This window comes from Callorhinus ursinus, unplaced genomic scaffold, assembly GCF_003265705.2.
Source record: "Callorhinus ursinus isolate GAN/ISIS: 27379988/994484 unplaced genomic scaffold, GSC_fseal_2.0 scaffold6, whole genome shotgun sequence".
NCBI lineage: Eukaryota > Metazoa > Chordata > Mammalia > Carnivora > Otariidae > Callorhinus > Callorhinus ursinus.
The window spans coordinates 57,946,078-57,972,581 of record NW_027397068.1 but is presented as its reverse complement, the minus strand read 5'-3'; the positions used below and the strand labels follow the sequence as shown (position 1 = coordinate 57,972,581).

Below are 26,504 nucleotides of genomic sequence, written 5' to 3'. Positions count from 1 at the left end.
AAGGAATTGGAACCAGGCTAACTGTGTCAAAAAACTAAGATATTTTGATATAATAATCTTATATATTAGAAAATACTACTCTAAATTTTTAATAATTTTTTCTCTCTCAGTTGTTTTTGGACACAGTGTCAATATAAAGCTTACTGCTTTAGGGTAGTGTATTCAGAACAGTCACTGGTTAATCTTTTTTTCTTTAGGGCGCATTACATTGTTAACGCTATTATATACATGAACATTAAATTGACCTTTATATAGGGCAGTGTTGTGGTTTCATGGAACAATTTTTCCTAACTGTGTTTATTTTCTACCCAGGAAGCGTCAAGACAATCATGTCCATGAGAATGCTAAACCATTCAGGTAATCATTACATTTTTAAACTGTCCCCAAAATATGTTTTTCATATTATGAAGGTTTTATAATTGTTTATTTGGATGTACTTTCCTGCCTTTTCCAAAGTTCTGGGACAATCTTAATTCTTACAGCCTTAGTCTAGCTCTTCTAATCACTGGTTTTAATCTATAAAATATATCTGTATTGTGTGTTAATATAAATATAGGTACATGTAAAATATATTTTAAGTAATATATTTTACATATGTCTATTTTATTTTACATATAAAATATATTTGTACATATATTAATCTATAAAATATGTCCATATAGGGAAATATGTAGTACACTTAAGGATGCAAGTCATACAACTTGGTTAGAAATAGCTCCATGTTTATTTAGTGAAGGTTTTTAAAAATCTTATGATTTTATAAATAATATCTGTCAAAAGCTTTCTTTTAAATACTTTTCTAACCAAAATTAAGGAGTATTTAAAAGGATGACCAAAATTAAAGCACTGAAGAAATTTATGCTTATGACTTAATGCCATGTTTGAAATTAATATCCTTTAATTGTGGAACTAATGTAACAGCTATAAAAAGTATTCCTTGGAAGGGTGCCTGGGTGGCAGAGTCAGTTGAGCCTCCGACTCATGGTTTTCTCTCAGGTTGCAGTCTCAGGGTCATTAGATCAAGTCCCATATCGAGCTCTGCGCTCAAAATGGAGTCTGCTTGAGATTCTCTCTCCCTTTCCATCTGCCCCCCCCACTCATACTCTCTCTAAAGTAAATAAATAAATCTTTTTTAAAAAAATATTCCTTAGAGTAAAAATCATTTTCAGTTTATCCAATGTCAGGCTATTTGGGATTGGTTTTGGTTTCTAACTCGAGAACTATTATGATGATCTCTTTGTGTTTCTTTTTCTTTCAGATCATTTTATCTTAATGAAACTGGCAACTGAACTTTGCTCTAGTTGATGGGCAAAATTTCTCCTAGACTATTCATCACTATTTCATGCTAGTTGAAAATATTCAAATGCCATAAGAAATCTTTATAGATTTGCACTTAGCTTTTGGATGGACATTTCTACAATGGAGAGAACTGTGTTATAGCCCTGGTCCAAGGACATTACCATCAAATGCCCATAAGACTACGGGGTGGGTGTGGAAGGTTCCAAAGAGAAGGAGCAATCAGCAAGTTTGCAGACACCCTGGAACATGGAAGTAAACAAGCTCTGAAAAGCACAGCTTTGGAGACACTCCATGAGTCTGCACGGCTTTCAAGTGAACTAGCACTTAAGACCTTGTAACAAAATGGACACTGGGGACACAGCTCTTGGACAAAAAGCTACCTCAAGGTCTGGAGAAACTGATAAGGCATCAGGTAGATGGAGACAGGAACAATCAGCTGTTATCAAGATGAGCACTTTTGGCAGCCAAGAAGGACAGCGGCAACCACAAATAGATCCTGAGCAAATTGGAGACACAGCATCAGCACAACTTTTTGGTTCTGGGAAACTGGCCTCACCTAGCGACGTGGCACAGCAAGTCACGGAGAAGCAATACCCACCGCACCGTCCGAGTCCTTACTCATGCCAACATTCACTCTCTTTCCCTCAGCACTCATTGCCACAGGGGGTCATGCACAGCAACAAGCCACATCAGAGCCTCGAAGGCCCTCCGTGGCTTTTCCCTGGCCCTTTGCCATCTGTTGCCTCCGAGGACTTATTTTCTTTTCCTATACATGGCCACAGTGGTGGTTACCCTAGAAAAAAGATTTCAAGTCTGAACCCTGCTTATAGCCAATACTCTCAGAAAAGTATCGAACAGTCAGAGGATGCTCACAAGAAAGAGCACAAACCCAAAAAGCCTGGCAAATACATTTGCCCCTACTGCAGCAGGGCATGTGCCAAACCAAGCGTACTGAAAAAACACATCAGGTCCCATACCGGTGAGCGGCCATATCCATGTATACCTTGTGGTTTCTCGTTTAAGACAAAGAGCAATTTGTACAAGCACAGGAAGTCACATGCCCATGCAATTAAGGCAGGATTAGTCCCTTTCACAGAGTCAGCTGTATCTAAATTGGACCTAGAGGCTGGTTTTATTGATGTAGAAGCAGAAATACATTCAGACGGTGAGCAGAGTACAGACACGGATGAGGAGAGCTCTTTGTTTGTTGAGGCTTCCGAGAAAATGAGTCCTGGGCCACCGGTCCCGTTGGATCTTGCCGGCAGAGGTGGCTACCATGGGTCACTGGAAGAATCACTGGGAGGTCCAATGAAAGTGCCGATTTTGATTATCCCCAAAAGTGGAATTCCTTTACCTAATGAAAGCTCTCAGTATATAGGCTCTGATATGCTACCAAATCCGTCTCTAAATCCTAAGCCTGATGATTCTCACACAGTGAAACAGAAACTTGCACTAAGACTGTCAGAGAAAAAAGGACAAGATTCTGAGCCATCTCTAAACCTTCTGAGCCCACACAGTAAAGGAAGCACTGACTCTGGTTACTTTTCTCGCTCAGAAAGTGCAGAGCAGCAAATAAGCCCTCCAAACACAAATGCAAAGTCTTATGAAGAAATCATCTTTGGAAAATACTGTCGGCTTAGTCCCAGAAATACACTCAGTGTTACAACGGCAAGCCAGGAGCGTGCCACAATGGGGAGGAAGGGCATGATGGAATCATTACCTCATGTAAACACCAGGCTAGATGTCAAGATGTTTGAAGATCCTGTTTCACAGCTGATCCCAAGCAAGGGAGAAATCGACCCTAGTCAAACAAGCATGCCGAAATCCACGAAATACAACAGCGAATCCAGACAACCCCAGACTATCCCGTCATCGATCAGGAATGAAGGAAAGCTGTTTCCTACGAATTTCCAAGGCAGCAACCCAATTCTCTTAGAAGCTCCTGTGGACTCTTCACCCCTCATTAGAAGCAACTCGATGCCAACTTCTTCGGCAACTAATCTAAGTATTCCTCCCTCTTTGAGAGGAAGTCACTCATTTGATGAAAGGATGACTGGTTCCGATGATGTGTTCTATCCAGGGACTGTAGGAATACCCCCTCAGCGCATGTTAAGAAGACAGGCTGCATTTGAGCTGCCTTCGGTACAAGAGGGGCACATGGAGGCGGAACACCATGGCAGAATGTCAAAGAGTATCACAGGCTTATCCTTGAAGGAAAAGAAATTGATTTCTGGGGACCGGATGGGGTATGACTATGATGTCTGCCGGAAACCCTACAAGAAGTGGGAAGACTCTGAGACACCAAAGCAAGGCTACAGGGACATTTCCTACTTAAGCTCTTTAAAACATGGGGGTGAATACTTTATGGATCCCTCGGTGCCATTGCAGGGAGTGCCAACCATGTTTGGAACTACATGTGAAAATAGAAAACGCCGGAAAGAGAAGAGTGTAGGAGATGAGGAAGACACCCCCATGATTTGTAGCAGCATTGTAGGCACTCCCATGGGCATAATGACCTCAGATTATGACCCCAAGCTGCAGATGCAGGAAGGAGTAAGAGGTGGATTTGCCATGTCTGGACATGAGAACCCTTCTCACGGTCACTCTGAGCGCTTTGACCCCTGTCGACCCCACCTCCAATCTGGAAGCCCATCTCTTGGGTCTGAGGAATCACCCTCGGCCACTGATTCAGACAAGATGTCAGATCTAGGGGGCAGGAAGCCTCCTGGAAATGTGATTTCTGTTATTCAGCACACAAACTCGCTGAGCCGACCCAACTCATTTGAAAGGTCTGAGTCCGCTGAACTGGTGGCTAGCGCACAGGATAAAGCCTCTTCGCCTTCCGAGACCTGTGACAGTGAGATTTCTGAAGCGCCGGTGAGTCCAGAGTGGGCTCCACTGGCAGATAGTGCCGAAAGTGGGGGGAAGCCCTCCCCTTCCCAGCAGGCTCAGCAGCAGTCCTACCCCGCACAGCCCAGGCTGGTCCGCCAGCACAACATTCAGGTTCCTGAGATTCGAGTGACTGAGGAGCCTGATAAACCAGAGAAGGAGAAAGACACCCAGAGTAAAGAGCTGGAAAAGCCTGTGGAGGAATTTCAGTGGCCCCAGAGAAGCGAGACCCTTTCCCAGCTCCCAGCTGAGAAGTTGCCACCCAAAAAGAAGCGTTTGCGCCTTGCAGATATGGAGCACTCTTCGGGGGAATCCAGCTTCGAATCCACAGGAACCGGCCTCTCCCGCAGCCCCAGTCAAGAAAGCAACTTGTCCCATAGCTCCAGTTTTTCAATGTCTTTCGAAAGAGAAGAAGCCATTAAGCTTGCCGCACCTCCTAAGCAAGATGAGTTTGGGAAGCATTCAGAGTTTTTGACTGTCCCTGCTGGTTCCTACTCGTTGTCTGTCCCAGGTCACCACCACCAAAAGGAGATGCGGCGCTGCTCGTCCGAGCAGATGCCTTGTCCTCACCCAACCGAGGTTCCAGAAATCCGGAGCAAATCCTTTGATTATGGGAATCTGTCCCATGCTCCAATGGCAGGGGCATCGGCCGCCACATTATCTCCCTCACGGGAGAGGAAGAAATGCTTTCTGGTGCGGCAGGCGTCCTTCAGCGGTTCTCCGGAGATCGCCCAGGGTGAGGCTGGGGCAGATCTGAGTGTGAAGCAGGAGCAGATGGAGCACCTGCACGCTGGCCTCAGGGCCGCATGGCACCACGTCCCCACCTCAGTGCTGCCTCCTCTCCAGGCGGAGGACCCCGGGAAGCAAGTTGTGGGGCCTTGTGGCCAGCTGAGCTCCGGGCCACTCCACCTGGCCCAACAACAGATCATGCACATGGACAGTCAGGAATCTCTGAGAAAGCCCTTGATACAACCAACATCCTACATTGCAAGCAAGCACTTGTCTGAGCAGCCGCACTTATTTCCACATCAAGAGACTATTCCGTTTTCTCCAATCCAGAATGCCTTGTTTCAGTTTCAATATCCTACCGTCTGTATGGTTCATTTACCAGCTCAGCAGCCTCCCTGGTGGCAGGCCCATTTCCCACATCCTCTTGTGCAGCACCCTCAAAAGAGCTACGGCAAGCCTCCTTTCCAGGCGGAAATCCATCCTCGCTATCCCTTGGAACATGTTGCAGAGCACACTGGAAAGAAATCTGCTGATTATGTGCACACAAAAGAGCAGCCTTACCCATGTTATTCAGGAACATCAGGGCTACACTCAAAGAACATTCTTCCAAAGTTTCCATCAGACCAGAGCACCAAGTCACCCGATACTCCCTCCGAGCAGGTTCTGCAAGAAGATTTTGCGTCAGCAAATGCTGGGCCTTTACAGTCCTTACCAGGAACAGTGGTTCCCGTTAGGATCCAGACCCACGTCCCATCCTACGGGAGTGTCATGTACACAAGCATTTCTCAGATACTTGGGCAGAACAGTCCTGCAATTGTCATATGCAAAGTTGACGAGAATACTACCCAAAGAACACTGGTGACCAATGCGGCCATGCAAGGGATAGGACTCAACATTGCCCAGGTGTTGGGGCAGCATGCAGGCTTAGAAAAGTACCCCATCTGGAAAGTACCTCAGACCTTGCCCCTCGGCTTGGAATCCTCAATCCCCTTATGTTTACCTTCCACCTCTGACAGCGTGGCCACCCTGGGAGGTAGCAAGCGTATGCTTTCTCCAGCCAGCAGCTTAGAACTCTTCATGGAAACAAAGCAGCAGAAGAGGGTCAAAGAAGAAAAGATGTATGGACAGATCGTCGAGGAACTCAGTGCTGTGGAGCTAACCAGCTCAGACATCAAGAAGGATATGACACGCCCCCAGAAACCCCAGCTGGTTCGACAAGGTTGTGCTTCCGAGCCAAAGGATGGCTTGCAGTCGGGGTCATCTTCCTTCTCCTCACTGTCCCCTTCCTCATCTCAAGACCATCCATCTGCCAGCATGCCCTTGAGGGAGCCATTCCCGCCCAACTCCAGGGCACCCTCTCTAGGCCAGAAGTCCAGTGGGCCTTCTGAAAGCAGAGAGTCTTCAGATGAACTTGATATTGATGAGACAGCATCTGATATGAGCATGAGCCCACAGAGCTCCTCGTTGCCTCCAGGAGACAGTCAGCTTGAAGAGCAAGGAAAGGGCCAGAAGCTGCCTGTTGGCATGCTGGTGCACATGGCCTCTGGCCCAAGCAGGAAAGTGGCAAACTCAACTCTTCTTTTCACGGATGTGGCCGATTTCCAGCAGATTCTTCAGTTCCCCAGTCTGCGGACGACAACTACTGTGAGTTGGTGCTTCTTGAATTATACAAAACCCAATTACGTTCAACAGGCCACCTTCAAATCCTCGGTTTATGCTTCATGGTGCATTAGTTCCTGTAACCCAAACCCATCAGGATTGAACACCAAGACCACTCTGGCTCTTCTGAGGTCCAAGCAAAAAATCACTGCAGAGATTTATACTCTGGCTGCTATGCACAGACCTGGAACTGGCAAGCTTACGTCATCAAGTGCTTGGAAGCAGTTTGCTCAGGTAATGGATACCATTTCTAAAAGCACTGTAGTGTGGATTTGCTTGCTGAGCAGAATACAGAGGGAAGGACATAAGGTCTGAAACATACAAGTGAAATGAAGGTCAGAGTTGGGGGGAACCCTCCGTGACACTGATTTCCCTTCCCTAGTAAGAGAAGAAGCTGCTGACCATGCACTGGGTCTTGGGGAAGTCTCTCCTTCATCCAGGTGCCCCGGAATTCTACCACTGGGACCAATTCCTTTGGGTTCGTCTCCTTTCTGGCCTGTGTTAGTGCCTAGCAGATCCAGTTTTCTCTTGATATGAGGAATTCAGGGGATTGTGAAATTTGGATACGGGACGTAGAACATTGTCAATATGGGAGTGGACACTGAACGGAAAGATCCGGAAGGAGGTGTGCAGGTGTCAGAAGTGAACTTCGCAAACTCCAGAGGGCGTGTTCCCATTGACAATCCTTTATACCAAAATTTACTTTCCCTATTTCTCTCCCAAAACTCATTTTTCCGGGTGGTTACCTGATTTGTTCCTACATGAACAATATTTCACACGTAAAATTACAAAAATACTAATGGGGCACTTTGGAATTCTTGCTAAATTATTAATGAAAGAAATAGAGGGTTTGAAAATTTACTCTACTTAATCCAGTTACCATTTCCCTTCAACAATTTTTGAAAATATGTCCTTAATTGATAATTGTTTTCATTGCTACTTCGGAATATAGAACATGTTTTCTGTTTTTATTAATACTGCACCGAATAAGTGACAACAGGGGAGGATTATTTTTTAACAAAATGTTGGATAATTCCATACAAGCTGTCATTCTTCTCGGAATTTTATCCTTAGCATCCCTGATTTTATGTAAACGGGCTATGACCTTTTAGAATGGAATTTAGACTAATTTTCAGAGATCAGAGAAGAGTGGAATGTGTGGGTTTCTCCTATGTCCTAGAGAAACCATATGAAATGATTCTCTCTTTTGTCCTACAGATGAAACCTGATGCATCCTTTTTATTTGGCAGCAAACTAGAAAGAAAACTAGTTGGAAATATCTTAAAGGAAAGGGGGAAAGGAGATATTCATGGAGATAAAGATATCGGATCCAAACAAACGGAGCCAATCCGAATTAAAATCTTTGAAGGAGGGTAAGGAAACATACGTGTATGTGTGAAACATTCGGTTCTAAGTCAGAGCAAATGGTCACAAATGTACACATGGAAAAAATAGTATCTACTCTGGTTGGAAGTATAAGGTGAATTCCTTCTCTATTCACATTTCTGACGTCTGGCTGGTAATAGATAATGAGTTCATGTCCTTGCTTTCAGTGGCTTACTCTCAGTGAAAATGTCCCTGTTACATAAGGTTTGAGCTTCTGCTTTAAATTTTCACACCTCTCATGCACTATGAAATCAACTAAATTGATAGACTCTTGATGTCATCTAAGCTTGTTCATTCTTTAATATTATCTTTATGGACTTTTTTTGGTATGTAATATTAATGGACATATTTTATTCTGTGTTTACAAAAATGCAATCATGTGCACTCATGTATAATCTTAGGAACTAGTTAATTTGATGGTTCATTTTATTGCCTTTATTATTACCTAAACTCCAGACTTTGTCGGGAATTCATGAGTTCCATCAGTGTCCTGTTTCTGTCCCAGGATCCAAGCCAGGGTACCACACTGCATTTAGTTGTCATGTTTTCTTTGTCTCTTCCAGTTTGTGGCAGTCTCTCTGTCTTTGGAAATTTCTTTTTAAATGTTGAATCTCGAGTTGTAGAAACACAAGTGGTAAAGTCCAAAGACTTTGATATCTGTACAGTAAAGAAAAATTATACATATGTGTAACATCCAGTTTTAGATTTCAATAGAAATATATTTTCAGTGCAGTCACATGAGAGAAAAAGCTCCAACTTATGCTATTAAAATTTAAAAATATTAAAGCATATTAACCACATTTGGGGGATTATGTTGTAACTAGCCTTATTTCTATAATAGATCTATAATTTACATGTTTCCATGAACATGAATTTATTCCAGTTACATTTGGAAGACAGAATAATGTTATCTATTTGATTAGAAAATGTTGAATGTTTACTGATATGAAATATCTATTTCCCATGTAGATTCACCAGTTTGGAGATGAATTATTAAAGTTGTTTTCCTCTTAGTGTTGGCCCCTCTGCAATGTCTAGTATTTTCACCACTGAAACCACAGTTGCATGGAGTCTTAAAGCATGTCTTGATACTTTTTTGACATCCTTCATCTTTTAACACAAATGAGAGAAATATAGATTTTATCTTTCCTCAGAGACTGAGAGGGCCCTGTGACTGAATCAACACCCTTATATTCAGCAGTCTTCATAGCAGTGCACTTGTACTAGATTAGCAGAGACCTTCCCATTACATGTGCTTTGGGGAGCCCATCTCCACTAACGAAGGACACGAGTGAAAAAGCGTATGTGAATATTTTATTGCTGTGTTTTGATGATCCACAAGGACTGTGCCCATATATCATATCTCCCTCCTTTCATTGCCCTGTGGTATGGGCTACATCCCAATCATTTCTTAATCTGTGACCCGACTTTTGCCTGGAGGTGTTCATTCCAAGCAGTGTTCTACCAAGCAGTGTGCTACCACCTCTTATTTTGGAGATTGCAAAGAGATAACTTTAAAAAAGAAGTATTACTGACCAAATTTTTAAGTGGATATGTTCTTTATATTACGCAATTCCTAGGTTTAGTAATTTTTTTAATTAATTTTATTTTATTATGTTAGTCACCATACATTACATCATTAGTTTTTAACGTAGTGTTCCATGATTCATTGTTTGCATGTAACGCCCAGTGCTCCATGCAATACGTGTAGGTTTAGTAATTTAATTAAACTTATCTTTTATTTTTTTTTCAAAATCCATTAATCCTTGTATTAAGTAGATTCATGGGTCTGCAGACCTGTTGAAGGGTAAATATTTCATTTGCACAGATTTTTCTAATATGCAGCTTTATTTTGTACTGAATTTTACTATTTGCAAGTTAATCAGGTAAGACATTAAAAATAGAATTATGTTACTTGAAGATAAAATGCATTTCCCATCAACTGTGATGATGGGCTACACTAAGCTTAAGGTGTCCTTCTGTGATGAAAACTAGCTTTCTAGAAAATTATTTGTTTTATTCTGTATTTCTTAGGTAATTTTATCTATTTAGAGGCAAGGAAGAGTGAAATTGAAAGGTGAAAGATATTTTGCAACTTGAAGTTCTTTTGTTACAAAAGACAATGTGAAATAAAACATGAAGTTTAAGAAAGTTTTAAAAAACAAGTTGAAGTTGGAAATTCCTTGTGAAAGGGGAAAGATTTAAAGGATGAAGAAACACGCAAAATCGACTATTCAGTATTTTTGATACTACTTATTCCCACCTGGAATTTTTGGTACTGACCAAAATGTAAATAATGTTAAAATTGAATAGCAAACATAACAGAGTTAGTATTTAAATATGTGGATGGATTTTCTCTCTTAAAAAAAATCCTTCAGTGGTTTGGACAAATGAAGTTGAACTTTTATTCCTGATGACAAATTAGGACAAAATAGAGAAGTGTGCAATGCTCTTAGAATGTAAAAAACAAAAACCAAAACAAACAAACAAAAAACCTGTCAATCTAGTGCCTTTAAAGTAAATCCACAGTGAATTAAGGCATTTTATATGTCAGCTTACATTTTGAAGTTATAAAAAGAGTCCCTCGAAAGGACTATTTTTCCAAGAATGACATTAGACCCATAATTCTAGACCAGCTTTGATTTAAAAGATAATGATATTCATTGAATTATTCAATAGAATGCTACTGTACTCTATGATTGATCTTGTTTCATTGTAGTCTAAACAAAATGTGATGGTTGAGCACTGGATAGGTTTCTTTCATGAATCATCACAGTGAATACCTAAGACTTGGTTAACTGATTTGATTAAACTAGATGACCTCAGACATCCTTTCAAGCCTCTTTATTAAATTCTTCTGGAAACAAATGCAAATATGATTGAAAAGTAGAATCTCTAATTTTTATTATGCAACAGTACTTACCAGAAGCTACTTGAAATTTGGACTCCACTTCAGTGCAAATTCATGGTCCTTGGGAAGAGCGGATCAAATCTGTAGACAACAGTTGGTGAGCTCAGCTCAGCCTGTGTAAGCTAGAAATTTCGGAGACACTCTCATGCCAGGATTATAAATATAGAGTAAAAACTTGCAATGAAGAATTCTATTATCAGTTATACTTATTTTAGCAAATTTAGAGGGATGTGTGTGTGTTCTGCATGCACATCTTAGACGATGTAATGTTAACGAATGATATATGTTGATTTGAATATGTTGGTATAACTTTTTGGATATTTCTTGTGTGGAGACTGTACTAGAATCCAAAAGTAGTAAAGCACAACTCTGTAACTCTCTGAGCCTACTTGGAAGCCCATTTGAACATCTATAGCCCAAGTCCCTATATCTACACTTAATAGAGGGACCCAATTCCATTTTGAAGACCATATAGAAAAATTACATTTTGCTTTCAATGCCAAATCTATTCTGTAGTTCGTTCAGGCATTTATTGCATGAATTTCATAGGCTTCATAGAAGTGAAGTTGAATAATTGTTTGTAAAAGACCCTCATAAAAATTTTGCCACTCAAAAAAAAAAATTTACCCCTCAAAAGATCAGCTTCTGGTTTGATAGATAAAACACTAAAGTATTTGAAAACACACTGCATTCCCTTTTTCTAAACAGGTATAAGTCAAATGAAGATTATGTATATGTCAGAGGACGTGGACGTGGAAAGTACATTTGTGAAGAATGTGGGATTCGCTGTAAGAAGCCAAGCATGCTCAAAAAGCATATCCGCACTCACACTGATGTCCGGCCTTACGTTTGCAAGTTATGTAACTTTGCCTTCAAAACGAAAGGTACAATTCTCATCTTTTCAGAGGAAAAACACCTTTTTTTATGGCGACCCTGGATTCTGAATACCATTTTATAACTAACTTGTATTGACAATAAGATGGTTTTGTTTTTGAAATGTATTTTCTCCCTTATGTAAGTAATCAAAGGATGTACATGAGACAGCAAGGCTCCTTTTATGACTTAAGTAAGAGCTATAGACTTGGGGCCAGGCTAGTTGTTTCCGAAGGAAGTGGCTAAGAATTGCCTGGATTGCTATTGCTATTACTGCATGTTGGAAATGTTGTGTGGTCTAGATAATCTTTGCACCAGTATTGAAATACTACCGGGAGACAATCCATGCAGTGGCATTAGAAAAGCAAGGCAGCAGCTGGGAAGAAAACATGTGCCCATGGTCAGTTTCAAGATTATAAATAATGTAGAGACCCACAGACTCCCAGGTGGGCCCCTCCATCCACAGTCACATTAATTATGCATAGAAATTTGATAGCTTGTGTTCCGTGTATTTATCAGCACAGAGACAATTTCTTACTCTCAGGCCACAACTGTGAATCTCATAAAACTAGGACCTGCCTTAGAATGATATTCTACCTCTAAAAAAAAAATCTGTTTCTTACATGTAGATTTCTGTGAAAATATTTTATACAAGAAGGTTGCTTTGATTATATTACCATCATTTTATAAAATCATCGAAATGTGCATAAGCCCAGCGTTCTCAGATTACAGACAACAGTGACTTAGAGGTGGTTTGAGTTTTGTAGAAGTATGTTCACTGCTTGCTGTAGACGTACTTTAGATCTAATGGATTTTTACCTCCTCACTAACCTCATATGATTTCCTGTGTTTTAACTTTAAATTGGCAGGCCCATTATTCTGCTCCACTATCTGTCAAGAAAAATAAATATCAGATAAGATAATCTTTGGTAGAGAAATGTGTACCTATTTTCTTCCATAGCCAATATCCTAAATTGTCTTATTGTTTTGTCAGAAGTATAAATGTGTAGACTCTCAACATATCTGTCTCTTCTGTATTAAAAAGGTATCTCTATTACAGAGATGTCTCCTTTGAAGCCCACATAAAGGAGGGAGTATTCATTTGCATTTCAAAAGAGATAAACATAAGGTCCTTTAAATACCATCCACCTTTGCACAGTCAAGCCTTTTATTTAGAACCTCTCACCAAGAGACTCCCTAGGACATAAGAAAATATAAACTTTGGTTTTATAAACTGCAAATCTGCCAGTCATTACAACTGTTAGATCTTCCCTGGACATAGGGGTTTGCCTCGGGTATAGCTGTGTGAAACACTGGGTGAAGAAATGTCACAATTCTAGGCTTTTTAAAATCAAATTAAAAAATAATAACAATAAAAACAATAAAGACCTAGTTTCTGTAACCTTAAAAAAATCAAATTAAGTTTGGCTCCGAATCATTGTCATAGAATTTCAGCAGGAAATAATTTATTCTCGGTCATTATTGGCATTTCCTTGTCATCCTTCAGGAATGTGCAAATGTCTCGGAATCTTAAAATGAGCACAATATCCTGGGAAACCCCTCCAGTTTTCGGTAGAAGTGACTGTTGTCCCAAACCATGTCATCTGAGTGCAGATGCCGAGTGCACTTGTGGGAGGAGCACCTCCTGCATGCCCAGGTGCCTCTCCTTCAGGCACCCTCCCCCCCCCCTACCCCCCCCCTCCCCCCCCCCCCCCCAGAGCAGCAGCCACCTCCCACCCCCCCCCCCCCCCCCCCGTCTCCCTTGCTAGAATCCCTTCAGAAGCTCAGGACTGCAGTCAACCAAAGCCAGGGTGGAGTTATTTCAGAGCCAGATTTCTAACTACAAACCTGCCCTGAAGATGAGAGCCCAAAGCCTGACTGCCTGTTGAAATGGAGAAAAAAGAGAATGGAGAATAAATAGAGGAGCAGAAACATATCAAGATCTAAATAATCTTGACCCCTACACACAAACCCATCCACATACACAGATTACTTGCACCCATGCAGAAGCTGGTGGACTTCCATTAATATACAAATGTATTAATTAATTTACAGATTTAGGAATTCTTGATGATCTGGCTCTAAAAATTTTTGAGATCTCTAAAACATTTTTAGATAAATAAGAGCAGTAGGGGCCTGGAAATATTTTTATGCTTGGAGTTACCAAAATAGCACATCAAATTCATAGGTATAAGAGCAATAAGTAAAATGCTAAGTAAATAAAATAATATAAAATAATAAACAGCAGTGTCCTGGTTTAGAACTGTGGCTCATATATTACATTAATGGTAAACTAAATACCCCTACAAAGGAACAAACTCTTTTAGCAGGCTAAGAGTGTCCATCTACGTTCAGTGAGCAGTGAGCCTACTCTTAAAAATAAAGCATTAGCTGGTACACTGCTAAAGCATCATTGAAGGGCACAGATAATAATATGGTCCTTACAACTGAATTAGTTCCTGGATGTCTTTTGATAAGTTATATATATGACATGGAATTGTATATATATATATATATAGTTATGCAATATTTTATATTATATATATTTATGCATAAATATATACATAAAATTTCATAGATCTTAGGTCAAAGGTGATTAGATAAGTGTTTTCATAATTTTTCACATTCTATACAACAACTATATAATCTATATAAACACACACATATGTAGTATAATTCTATATATATCATCATCATAATACATATTTGAGAGAAAACCTTTCTTTTTTCTTAGAGTGACAGGATTTTCAAGATAAATAGATGGGGAATATTGTAGAACTTCAGAAACTGCTGTCATAAAGTTTGCTAACATATACCAGACAGATAGATTGTAAACACTGAGAATAGTGCTCCTTATAAGTAGTTAGCTAAGTATTTGTATGGATCTTTGAATTTATTTACAAGGTTGGCGTTCCCATAAGTTTGCATAATTTTTTTCTTCTGACCGGTGAGGAGCCTGGGAAGGTGATCTAAATCTGATCAGTGCCAGAAGGTCTGGGGTCTAGGGTGTGTTGGTGAGAATGTTTGATCTGAACTTTCTCTGAGATGTATGACCCAGCTTATGTCACCCTGTTTATATCGAGGCCTAGGGGGCTGGCCCATTTGGGCCAAAGATACTAGATCTCTTCTCAGCCAGGAAAGCCTGGGATTCTCAGTCTTGCTTGGAACCTACTCTTGAAAAGGTATGACCCTATTCTACAAAGTCTTCTAGAATGAAGGAAACTTGAGTTTGGGCCAAAGTTGTGAGCGGTTGATGTATTCAGGAGCCAGATTCTTCCCGTTAAGTTCAAGGCAAGGGGTAGGGGGTAGAAACAAATCTATGTTATCTCAAGTTAGTTCATTTCTAATTTTGGAGCAATCACCACATTTTTGTAATCAATTAATTTATCCTTTTTTTTTTTTTTTTTGCCTCTGTTTTCTAGGAAACCTAACAAAGCATATGAAATCTAAAGCACACATGAAGAAATGCTTGGAGTTGGGAGTTTCAATGACATCAGTGGATGATACTGAAACCGAAGAAGCAGGTATTACAAAATTTAGTTGACCGACCTCTTTATTCTTCACACTGGAGCTTTGTGGCCGGGGTGGCAAAACAAGTTTTGATATTTTAAAAAACTGATCGCATTTCATTTTACTAAATATGAAATATAGAAAAGAAATCTGACATGTTGAATTGCTTACAACCTACTGAGAAGAAATAAATGCATTTCAGTTCTGACTGAAATGAAGGGGAAAAAAGGCCTCACTATGAAAATACTTCTATCTAGAACGGTAAAGGATCTAATTATACTTGTGTTGTGACAGGGATTTAGATTTTATGAAACTTCTGGGGAAATTTGAAAAACAATTTAATGTGTTATTATTCCTATTAAGAGGGGAAAAAAATCCATCATTAACCTGAATAGACAACCTGAGGGCCAGTCAGACTTCCTGAGATATATCACTTATCTGTAAGTTTATACCTATAAGGACAAATTGTTGCTTTCCTTTTCTTCTAGCCTCTTTATTAACAGCATTATCCGTACCCATTTGTTGAGGGTTTTCTATGGGCCATGTGACATTTGAGATATAAAGTCCTGCTCTAGAGTCCTTTTGTTGGGTTGGGATGAATCAGATTAGTCATAAAAGGATAAGAACCAGTGTAAGGTCTCCCAGGTAAGTTCCCAGTGAGTGTTATAGGGGTTCAGAAATGGAACTATCTCCAGGGGCTACAGGGTTAGAGGGAAACTTTTGCAAAGAGATGGCTTCCAAATTAACTCCTAACCTTGAGGTTTAGACCTTGATCTTTACTATCTGTTCAATTGTTTCAGAAACGATGGAAGAATTGCACAAAGCAGCTGAGAAGCATAGCATGTCCAGCATTTCAACTGATCATCAGTTCTCAGATGCCGAAGAATCGGATGGTGAGGACGGAGACGATAATGATGAAGATGATGAAGATGATGATGACTTTGATGATCAGGGAGATTTGACACCAAAAACAAGATCGAGAAGCACCAGTCCTCAGCCTCCTAGATTCTCATCCTTGCCTGTGAATGTTGGCGCCGTGACCCATGGGGTTCCTTCAGATAGTTCCCTGGGGCATTCTTCATTGATCAGCTATTTGGTTACTTTGCCAAGTATTCAGGTTACTCAGCTGATGACACCAAGTGACTCATGTGAAGATACTCAGATGACAGAATACCAGAGGTTATTCCAGAGCAAAAGTACAGACTCGGAACCAGACAAAGACAGGTTAGACATACCAAGTTGTGCGGATGAAGAGTACATGCTGTCTTCGGAGCCCAGCTCCTCTCCGAGGGACTTCTCACCCTCAAGCCACCATTCCTCACCAGGATATGACTCTTCACCCCGTCGAGATAATTCACCAAAGAGGTATCTGATACCCAAAGGAGATTTATCACCCAGAAGACATTTATCACCTAGGAGAGATCTGTCACCCATGAGACATCTTTCACCAAGAAAGGAAGCTGCATTGAGAAGAGAGATGTCACAAAGAGATGTTTCACCAAGAAGACATCTGTCCCCAAGGAGGCCAGTGTCACCTGGGAAAGATATCACGGCAAGAAGAGACCTCTCTCCCAGAAGAGAGAGAAGATACATGACCACCATAAGAGCACCATCTCCCAGAAGGGCTTTATACCATAACCCACCATTGTCCATGGGGCAGTATTTGCAAGCAGAACCAATTGTATTGGGGCCTCCTGTAAGTATGATTAGCTTTCCCTTTCTAATGTATAAACCAAAGCATATCGGAGCCTCTTGATAACACTGGTGTGAAGTTTGTTCTAACATGGGTATCTCTCATGGGGAGCAGTGAACTTGGTTACTGAAAATAGCAGCAAGACGTTTTCTCGCATGCTGTTGTTAGTTACATGGCTGTGGCATTACACCAAGTGTAGTACTGCATCAGAGCAGTAGCACATTTCCGGCTGGGGACAGGTGAGGCTTTGCTACGTGCTTTCTAAGCTTCACTAATTATGGACATGAGCTGAAACCTTCACGTGAGCAGGAAAGGTGAGGTCTTTGGAATGACGTTGACTGCCTAGACAGACACCCTCAGGGCCAATGGGGTTCAGTTATAGAACTTTGCCAAGTCAGGATCAGGCAGTAGCATTGACTTTCAATACATTTTTTAAAAAATAAACTCATGATCTTGCCCACAGTGAGTGGACATGTGAAACCAGTGAGTCACTAGGAGAGAGTGACCCCCTGGGTATGTTGTGAGTCAAAGGCGTGAACCTATCTGCTTTTTTTTTTTTTTAAAGATTTTATTTATTTATTTGAGAGAGAGAATGAGAGACAGAGAGAGAGAGCGCGCATGAGAGGGGGGAGGGTCAGAGGGAGAAGCAGACTTCCTGCTGAGCAGGGAGCCCGATGCAGGACTCGATCCCAGGACTCCAGGATCATGACCTGAGCCGAAGGCAGTCGCTTAACCGACTGAGCCACCCAGGCGCCCCTTATCTGCTTTTCCTGTCATTACTACCATCTCCTGCTCAGTGAGAGTGCACTCCAAGTGCACTGGCTCAGTGAGATGGTGGGCCCAAAGTTGGGAGAGCTCAGGGAGAAAGTGTCAGAGATTTCTATGGTGTGCCCTCATTATAAACTTAGATAACAACAGTAACAGTCATGGATTAAATTTAGGCGGTAGGTTTAATAAAAATCCATAAAAAACATCTGCCCTGCTTCATTCCATGGGATGGCAGACTTTGATGTTTCTTTCAGTGTGTGTAGGATTTTAAAAAATGAATGAAGCAGATGCTTAACATAGACAGATGAATGACACCTTTTGAGTTTCTTTGCTTTAAATGTGTTTTTGTTTCCTGGTCTCTACCTTCTGGTGTTCTTTCTTTGTTCTGGGTTTCTTTTGTGTGGCTCAATACCGTCCTTCCAGCCAAAGGCACTACCTGCTTCCAGCTCTGTCTTATCACTGCCCTGGTGACCAGGCTCCACTCCCTGACCCCCAACATCGTCTTTTCACAAGTTGGTACCAGTTTAGTCTCTCTGGTACAATTACTGTGGAAACATGCACACACAATCAGGACATGATTTATTTGCAAGATAATGAATTAGCAAGCTAAGAAAAAGAGGTACATTCCCACAGGTTTTTGTGTCTTGGTGGTGTTAAGCAGAAAAGAGAGATCGTCTGATCTCTCTACAACATAAGTAAAGAGTTGTAGACCCGCAAATCCCTCTGATGCCAGGATACCACATCTGGGGTATCAGATCTTTCTCTGGTATAAACCAGTGATGCTGGTGGAGCATGTGTGGTGAGACTCTCCTGTTCTGGCCTTGGCCAGGTGGACTGAGACTGGGGTATTTGTGAGATGTTGGGACATCTTTAGTCAACTGCAGTCACAAAAGTACAAGCTTTTAGTGCCAATATGCTATTGTTATTAAAAACTAATAGCAACTCACAGTCAACTCAGGCAAAAGAATGGAGTGGACTAAGGAAGTTCATCCTCATCTAATTTTTGGATATGTGACCAGAAAATTGTTGGAAGGAAATTGGTTTTCTTAGCCACTGAGTTTGCAACCAGTTGTTTTTTTTTTTTTATACCAGTTCACCTGGATACTTAATACAATGATTAAACTTTACCACTGATGAAGGCCAACCGTAGAGCCATTGGTCTATTACCCAGTTTAATTATCTTTATAGAGAATATATAGCCAGCTGCTTCATTCATGTGATAAAAGGGAATGGATCTGGGAATGCTCCCTGAAGAAGGGGCAGTTGGTGCAAAGCACTTCCCACTTAATGTTTTATCACATCATTTTTGAGGGGCAGAGGAGGAGTTTATCTTTCTGTGATGTGTGAAGAAGATTTTTATTGCCAGGGCAAAACAGAATTGATGATACTATGAGAACTATTTCTCCTGATTGCTATATTGGATGAGTGCTGCACCCTCTCTGAATAATGTATGAAAGTATTAAATTAGAATAACCCTAAAAATAAACCTTTTTGATGGAAATTCTTTTAGCAATACCTTGTCTTATTGCTTAACATGGACCAAGAGCTCACAGGTCAGTGACTGTGGCATGAAAGGATCTTCTAGGCTAGCATGACACACTTCATCCTCTGGTTCAGTCTGGAGTGGTAGTATCAAGAGAGCAGGTTTGGAGGAGATGATACTCAACCACTGGGATCCTACTACTCTGCTGTTTCTGCTCTAATGCCCTCTGGTTAATTTTAATATAGATAGATGATAGATAGATAGACGATAGATAGATGGAAGGAGGGAAGGAAGGAAGGGAGGAAGGAAGGAAGGAAGGAGGGAAGGAAAGAAGGAAAGGGGAAAGGTCTTTCGCTCATCAGTATTTTTTGAGGGTCTAACGTGTGGCTCAAGGATGATGATGAAAAATGTTATGGTTTCTGGCCTCAACTTTTTTAAACAAAAAACTTTCTTATTCCATTTTTAAAGTTTTGGTAGACAAATTAGCAAAGGAGACAAAGAAAAATGTGTCTTGGTTTCCAGTATGTAGTGCAAAGAACATCGTGTCTAGTCAAAGAATCAACATTCAGTTCTTTTTTTTTATGTTATGTTAATCACCATACATTACATCATTAGTTTTTGATGCAGTGTTCCATGATTCATTGTTTGTGCATAACACCCAGTGCTCCACGCAGAACGTGCCCTCTTCAATACCCATCACCAGGCTAACCCATCCTCCACCCTTCTCCCCTCTAGAACCCTCAGTTTGTTTTTCAGAGTCCATCGTCTCTCATGGTTCTTCTTCCCCTCCGATGTCCCCCCCTTCATTCTTCCCCTCCTGCTATCTTCTTCTTCTTCTTTTTTTTTTTTAACATATAATGGCTTATTTATTTCAGAGGTACAGGCCTGTGATTCAACAGTCTTACACAATTCACAACACTCACCATAGCACATAACCTCCCCAATGTCTATCACCCAGCCACCCCATCCCTCCCACCCCCCACCACTCAGCAACCCTCAGTTTGTTTCCTGAGATTAAGAATTCCTCATATCAGTGAGATCATATGATACATGTCTTTCTCTGATAGACTTATTTCGCTTAGCATAATACCCTCTAGTTCCATCCGCATCCTATCGCTTGCTATCTGTGTGATCTTGAGCAAGTCACTTAACATCTCGGCCACAATTTCTTAATCTGTTTATGGCAGCCAGGGAGGTGGGCCAAGCAGATTTCTGTCCTTGAAAGAATTTGCCATTCAGCTGTGAGGAATGCTGTTAACTGACAGCCTCGTGCTGTTAGTGCCATCAGGATAGACCTCAGTTTTCAAGCTAAAGCTAACTCTCCCTGCAGCCCCCAGCCAGTGACTGAGTCTGGATCCATCCCCACGGAGCACATGCTTCCTCTCCTCTTTACCTTTACATGCATCAGATCCCCTGCTTCCTCCACCCTGCAATGAACTCCTTGCACTCCTACCTCCTTCTTTGCATTTGCTTCCGGAGCACCTACTGACAATGTTGAAAAGATGAGTGGGGTGATAAGACCTGGTACATGGGATATATATACACATACATATATACATACACATAATACAACCCGCATGAGTTTATTATTCGCATTTCCATATCAAGGTGTTTCTTACCAAGATTTACAATGATATCACAATGATAAGGCTCAAATTACAAAACAAAATAGGATTGCAAATGGGGTAAAAACCAAGGTAGAAAAATCATTTTGAGAGTGTCTCTGGAGGGTGAAGAAGGGGTGAATGCAGAAAGGCCTGGTAGTCTTCGGAGCAGTGTAAGTGCTTACATGGTAAAAATTCTACCGCACACTTACTTCTGGGGTTGTCATCATGTAATCGCTGATCCGTAAAGGTCTGAACATGACGCTTTCATTCTTAACACACATAGAATTCTATTGGATTTTGAACATATTGAGTACATTCTAGTGTTAGAGGACACTTCCTTCATCACTCTCTTTGTTAGCCTTGAGTCAGAGACCCCATGGAATGGGACAGCTCTCTTTGAGCCCTCACAGACCCCCATTCTGATTAGGTGTCTGCAGTGGATGTCACGGAATAGCAACCAAAAGCAAAATGGAAACAATGACCAAACTACATTTTATCTGAAACTTTGAATCTTTGATAATTATAATTAAAAGAGGATTCACTTAATTATCTTCAAAGATTATTACTCTAGGTATCACAGTTCTTCCACCTTAACTGATGTTTGATGTAGGAAACATGCCTTTTTCTAGATCAGAGCAAAGACAAGAGGGATTTGTTGTTGCTGTTGTTGTAGCATTTAAATGACTGTCATACTAGAAAATTCTCCCCTTCCCTAACTTATGAGGTCCTTGTGATTATAGGATTGAGGATTTCATTACTTCGCCTGCACTTCCAGGATAATAATTTGTTTCTAGCTTGAATAAGGTGTAGTCCAAAACAGGGTAAGGGCTAAGCCTGACACAGAGTAATAGAGAAAATGCATAATTTATCATTCCCAGGCTGGTCTCACAGTCTAAATAGAACTGGATGAATCATTAATGGTATAGAGCATACCTTGAGCTTTAGAACGGAAACATCCTTGAAATGAATGAGAACTTTTTTTTTTTTTTTGGTCTCTCTCCTGGATTACTACCATACTTGACAAGTTTATATCTATCTGATTTTAAGTTCTCAAAAACTAAAACTAAGAATAAACTGAATACCTTTTAGATGACAGTCCATTAAAAGAATAAATCTCAGGAATTGAAACCTGATAATCTCATTCAAGCCTGATAATCTCATAGTCTTAAATTGTGTTGTTTTGCTACAGAAACAATTGCAGAAAATAAGTTCTCTTTCAGAACTGGGACCATGAAATCTGGAATTCTGGCCCCCAGTGTTAAGTGTCCTCATTCATTAATTGCTAAGATGGTATTTAAATGAACATGATAATATAAACAGAAGATATTAAGACGTAATAATCTTGGGTTCCCAGCTGTGTAGTTGAATATGAGTTGAAACTGTTTGACATATTTAATGTTAACTATTTTGATGGATAGTTGCCTTACAAAAACTGGCCTTGATTTATCATTTGATAAGCTAGTCTTCCACCCAGGGTGCCTCTTGAGCGGGAATTTATTCCTTTAAATGAATATCTTGCACATTGGACTAACCAGTTTGTCTGTCACCACCATTTTGTCATCTGTTCTGTGGAAAACTTAAAAAAAAAAAGCCAATTTTCAGGCTTGTCACTCCAATTATACTCATCAACACTTAAGAAAAATATTAAAAGTCTTCCCAGTATATAAACAGATGGCAATCGTTTTACTTTCTTTTGAATTTAAAAACTTACTATTAGTGTTTTTTGCTCAGTGAACTTTTTCTGGTAATTATCCATTGTTTTCTTTTCATTCTCTTTTACGAAAAAAAAGAAAACAACTGAAACGTGTCTCTGTACCTAGTGGAAAACACACTGCATGTTTTATCACGTTGCTGTTTAAAAACAAAAGTCACTTTTCACAGACCAACAGCTTCATTCAAGGATTCTAAAAGACAACTGAGAAATCTCTTGTGTCTAAAAAGTGAAAAATCAATATAGGGATGAGGTAGTTTTAAAGTGTTTTGAATGAATAAGTGAATGAATGAGTGGCTGAAATAGCTTGACCTATTTGACCTCGCATGAAGAGTCCTGGGTCCTAAATATTGTGCTCTCTGCTTCCTCGTGCAGAATTTAAGAAGAGGATTACCTCAGGTTCCTTACTTCAGTCTCTATGGAGACCAAGAAGGTGCTTATGAACATCCAGGCTCCAGCCTTTTCCCTGAGGGTCCTAATGACTATGTCTTCAGTCATCTTCCACTCCACTCTCAGCAGCAAGTGAGAGCTCCTATCCCCATGGTGCCAGTTGGTGGGATCCAAATGGTTCACTCCATGCCGCCGGCCCTTTCCGGTTTACATCCTCCCCCCACATTGCCTCTGCCAATGGAGGGCTCTGAGGAGAAGAAGGGAGCCTCCAGGGAATCCTTCCCTAAGGATCCCTATGCCCTTCCAAAACAGCACGAGAAGCGATCTCCTCACGTTTTGCAGTCGTCTGGTCCACCTAGCTCGCCCTCCTCTCCTCGGCTATTGATGAAACAGAGCACTTCAGAAGACAGTCTAAATGCAACAGAGAGGGAACAGGAGGAAAATATACAGACTTGTACAAAAGCCATTGCCTCTCTCCGGATTGCCACAGAAGAGGCCGCTCTGCTTGGGACAGATCAGCCAGTGCAGGTGCAGGAAGCCCACCAGAAACCCTTGGAAAGTGCACATGTTAGCATTAGACACTTTAGTGGACCTGAGCCAGGTCAGCCCTGCACCTCAACCACCCACCCTGACTTGCATGATGGTGAAAAGGACAAGTTTGGTACATCACAGACTGCATTAGCTCCCTCCACGTTTTACAGCACGAGTCGTGTGGATGATAAACAGTCGGGCTTTCATAGCTGCAAAGAGTTACCTTCAAGCACAGAGGGAGGCAGTGAGCCTTCAGCAGAGAAGAGTCAACTACATTGATCTAAGATGCATGGAGACTTTCATTTCCACATTTTCCCATTTTGTTCTTTGTTTTTGTTTTTCTAGAAGTAGAGGTAATCAAGTTTATAGCATGCCTGTCCTAAGTTACAGTAGTTTGCTATTATATATACTTTTGTTATATCAAAAGAATTAGGTAAATTAACAAGTCATCATGAGCCTGACCAAAACAAAATTTGAAATTAACCTATTGGGTCTGGTACTTTTAAAATTGTACAGATGTTTGTGCCTTTTCTTTACTTTGCTTATATTCTTATAAGCATTTTTTAGCAGTACTTTGTACATATTTTAGAATTTGTGTATCTGCTTTGTAATAAATGTAATTTCTTTCCTTTTTTGGACACTTGGATCTAAATGATGTAAAGCAAAACAGCATCAATATATATGTGAGGTTGCACTAAAACATATTTTTATATGATTAAAACTGAACAGCTTTTATGTACAGCTCTGATTCTGTAATACTAATATTTATTTACTTTGTTTCATAAATTGTACATTTTTTCTTAATGTTGTGGATTGCTTTTCTATGTGAAGCATGGGATTTACTGTTGCGTAACTAGAACAAAAATGTATATTGTAAACAAGATATTTAAACTAGAGTATCTTATTCTGCACTTATGCATTAGTTAAAAAAAGATAAAGGATGTATCAGTCAGTTCTTAACTCTTGTAAATTTTTTTGTCTCTTGTTTGCTGGATTGACTATAACTTAAGTGCTGATTGTGATTTTAAACTTATAGTACCGTAAAGCATTAAAGTAAACAATGTGCTATTGTGAGTTTTTTCAAAGCTTTATAAATCAGTTATAAATAATATTAAAAGTATTTGGTCTTATGTGAACATGTTGATCTATATACTCATCTAAAAATATGGGAAAACATTCCACCCCATGTAAATATGTACAAGTGCATCACTGGTACAATTTTATGTAACTCAGTTGGATGCTAGGTTGCCACAGACCTATGCTAGGGTGTCTTTAAAAATTAAAGTGACAAAGCACATGGGACTGTGTAGAGCTTGGTTATCGGCCGGCCCGGTGGCTTGGCAGGCAGTGCTGTGCGCTGCTCGTGGAGAAGACCTGGCCTTACAGATCTCCTTGGTTCTTGCTGCACAAGATGGTGACCGGAACTAAGGCTGCGATGGAGGGGACGTGCTTGGACTCTGAGGGTTAGGAGTGGACGTGGGGAAGGGGCATGGAGACGTCTCACCAGCCTTTCCTCTCAGCCAGTCCACATGGTAACAGGGTGGGCATCAGCTTTAGGGGAAGCCACTTCACCCTCTTGAAGAGGGGAAGAGTGTCAGGCTCCTGGCTATCTCAGGGGGAACGGGGAAAAGAAGCTTTCCAGGGAAAAGAATTTGTGGGAGGATGATGTCTTTTGTACACAACATGCAGAATGGGCTTTTAGTTAGCGTGGAAGGTGGGAAGAGCCTTTGTTTGTAGGTCCGGAAGAATGGAAGAAAGGGAGGGGGTATAACAACACGTGTGCACACATGCACATGTGTGTGCATGCACACACACACACACACAATCTGGGTTATCTTTGTGCTATATAGTGGATTATAATTCTGTGAAACCAAGTTTGTATATTGAATTACATTAAGGAGTGTTCTTTAAAAAGAGAAATAAATATACAATTACATGCTTGAGGTGTCTAGTTTTTAATGTGTTTTACATTTTAATTTCTCGATTTTGTTTCTAAAGAAATTTTGATGCCACCGACATACCATCTGTGCTTTTAATTGCTAGGCTTTGCCCATTCCGAGGTATGCTGAGCATGAATGCCTTTAACAAGTGAGAAGACAGTCATTGGCTTCCATATGTCATTCAATTAGGACAGATAGTGGTCATCACCATGTGAGCTCTAGAAGTGGAGTCACCGGATCCTAAGCGTGGGCATGGGCAGAATACATTGCATCTGCAAAGAGTCATGAATAAATCAAATGATCATTTCCTCTTCTGCCTCCCGCTCAGTAGGCATACATATCTGAAATTCCACTGGGGAAATCTCTTTATTTTTGCTCGGTTGACTGAAGGCAAGAACCAACTGAAATAAATATACCATAAAATATCCACAAATCAGAGTTCTCTAGTATAAAAGAGTAGAACCTTTCTAATAATGAAAGTGGAGGCTCATTAAAGGTCAAAATCTATCAGTATTTCCGTTATAAAACTCTCAAATTGGTGGATTTGCAACTTACCTGTATGGTTTTATGAGCCAGACTGTCTTTTGAAATTATGGCTTACAAAAGGGAATTAAAGGTCAACACAAGCAGCCAGCCTAAAATCTGTCTCTCATTGAGAAGAAAGCCTGAAACATTGAATTACATAAGGGTGATTTGTGTGTCTTACTCCTCATTGTGTGTGTGTGTGTGTGTGTGTGAACCCTTCTAATTGCTTCCTCTTCTAATTCATCTCTTGTATTCACTCATTCATAAAACAGTTTTTGAGTGCCAACTATGAACTGGGTACTACGATGGGCATTGGGGAGGATGAAAGTACTCCCGCCATCAAGGAGCTCAAGTAAAAGGAAAGACATGTATATGAGTGTATGTAATATGATGTTAGAGCTAAAATAATGGTATATTTGGTGTGTTTTGCTGTCAGGAAGGAGAGCAATTACCCTGCTGAGAATGGAAGGAGGGGCAGGACAGGCTTCATCACAGAGGTGGCCTTGGAACATATCCTTGAAATAGTAGACTAACTTATTCAACAGAGAAATTCTCATCACTGACCTAGGACACTGTTCTTTGTGCTAGGTGTACAGTACT

The 26,504-nt window shown here is 40.6% G+C and overlaps 1 protein-coding gene across 6 annotated transcripts in view; it reads left to right on the top strand.

Moving 5' to 3' along the window:
* The window catches only part of HIVEP2 (HIVEP zinc finger 2), a 204,760-nt gene extending 179,385 nt beyond the window's left edge, over window positions 1–25,375 (top strand). For all 6 annotated transcript variants that reach the window (XM_073894018.1, XM_025866138.2, XM_025866150.2 and 3 more), the window contains 7 exons: window positions 313–357; window positions 1,259–6,810; window positions 7,795–7,949; window positions 11,582–11,757; window positions 15,169–15,270; window positions 16,057–16,952; window positions 22,894–25,375. In XM_073894018.1, the coding sequence (XP_073750119.1) occupies window positions 1,642–6,810; window positions 7,795–7,949; window positions 11,582–11,757; window positions 15,169–15,270; window positions 16,057–16,952; window positions 22,894–23,718 (7,323 nt within the window). In that variant the 5' untranslated portion in view covers window positions 313–357; window positions 1,259–1,641 and the 3' untranslated portion in view covers window positions 23,719–25,375. The remainder of the gene's footprint in view (window positions 1–312; window positions 358–1,258; window positions 6,811–7,794; window positions 7,950–11,581; window positions 11,758–15,168; window positions 15,271–16,056; window positions 16,953–22,893) is intronic.
* The last annotated feature ends 1,129 nt before the right edge of the window (window positions 25,376–26,504 follow it).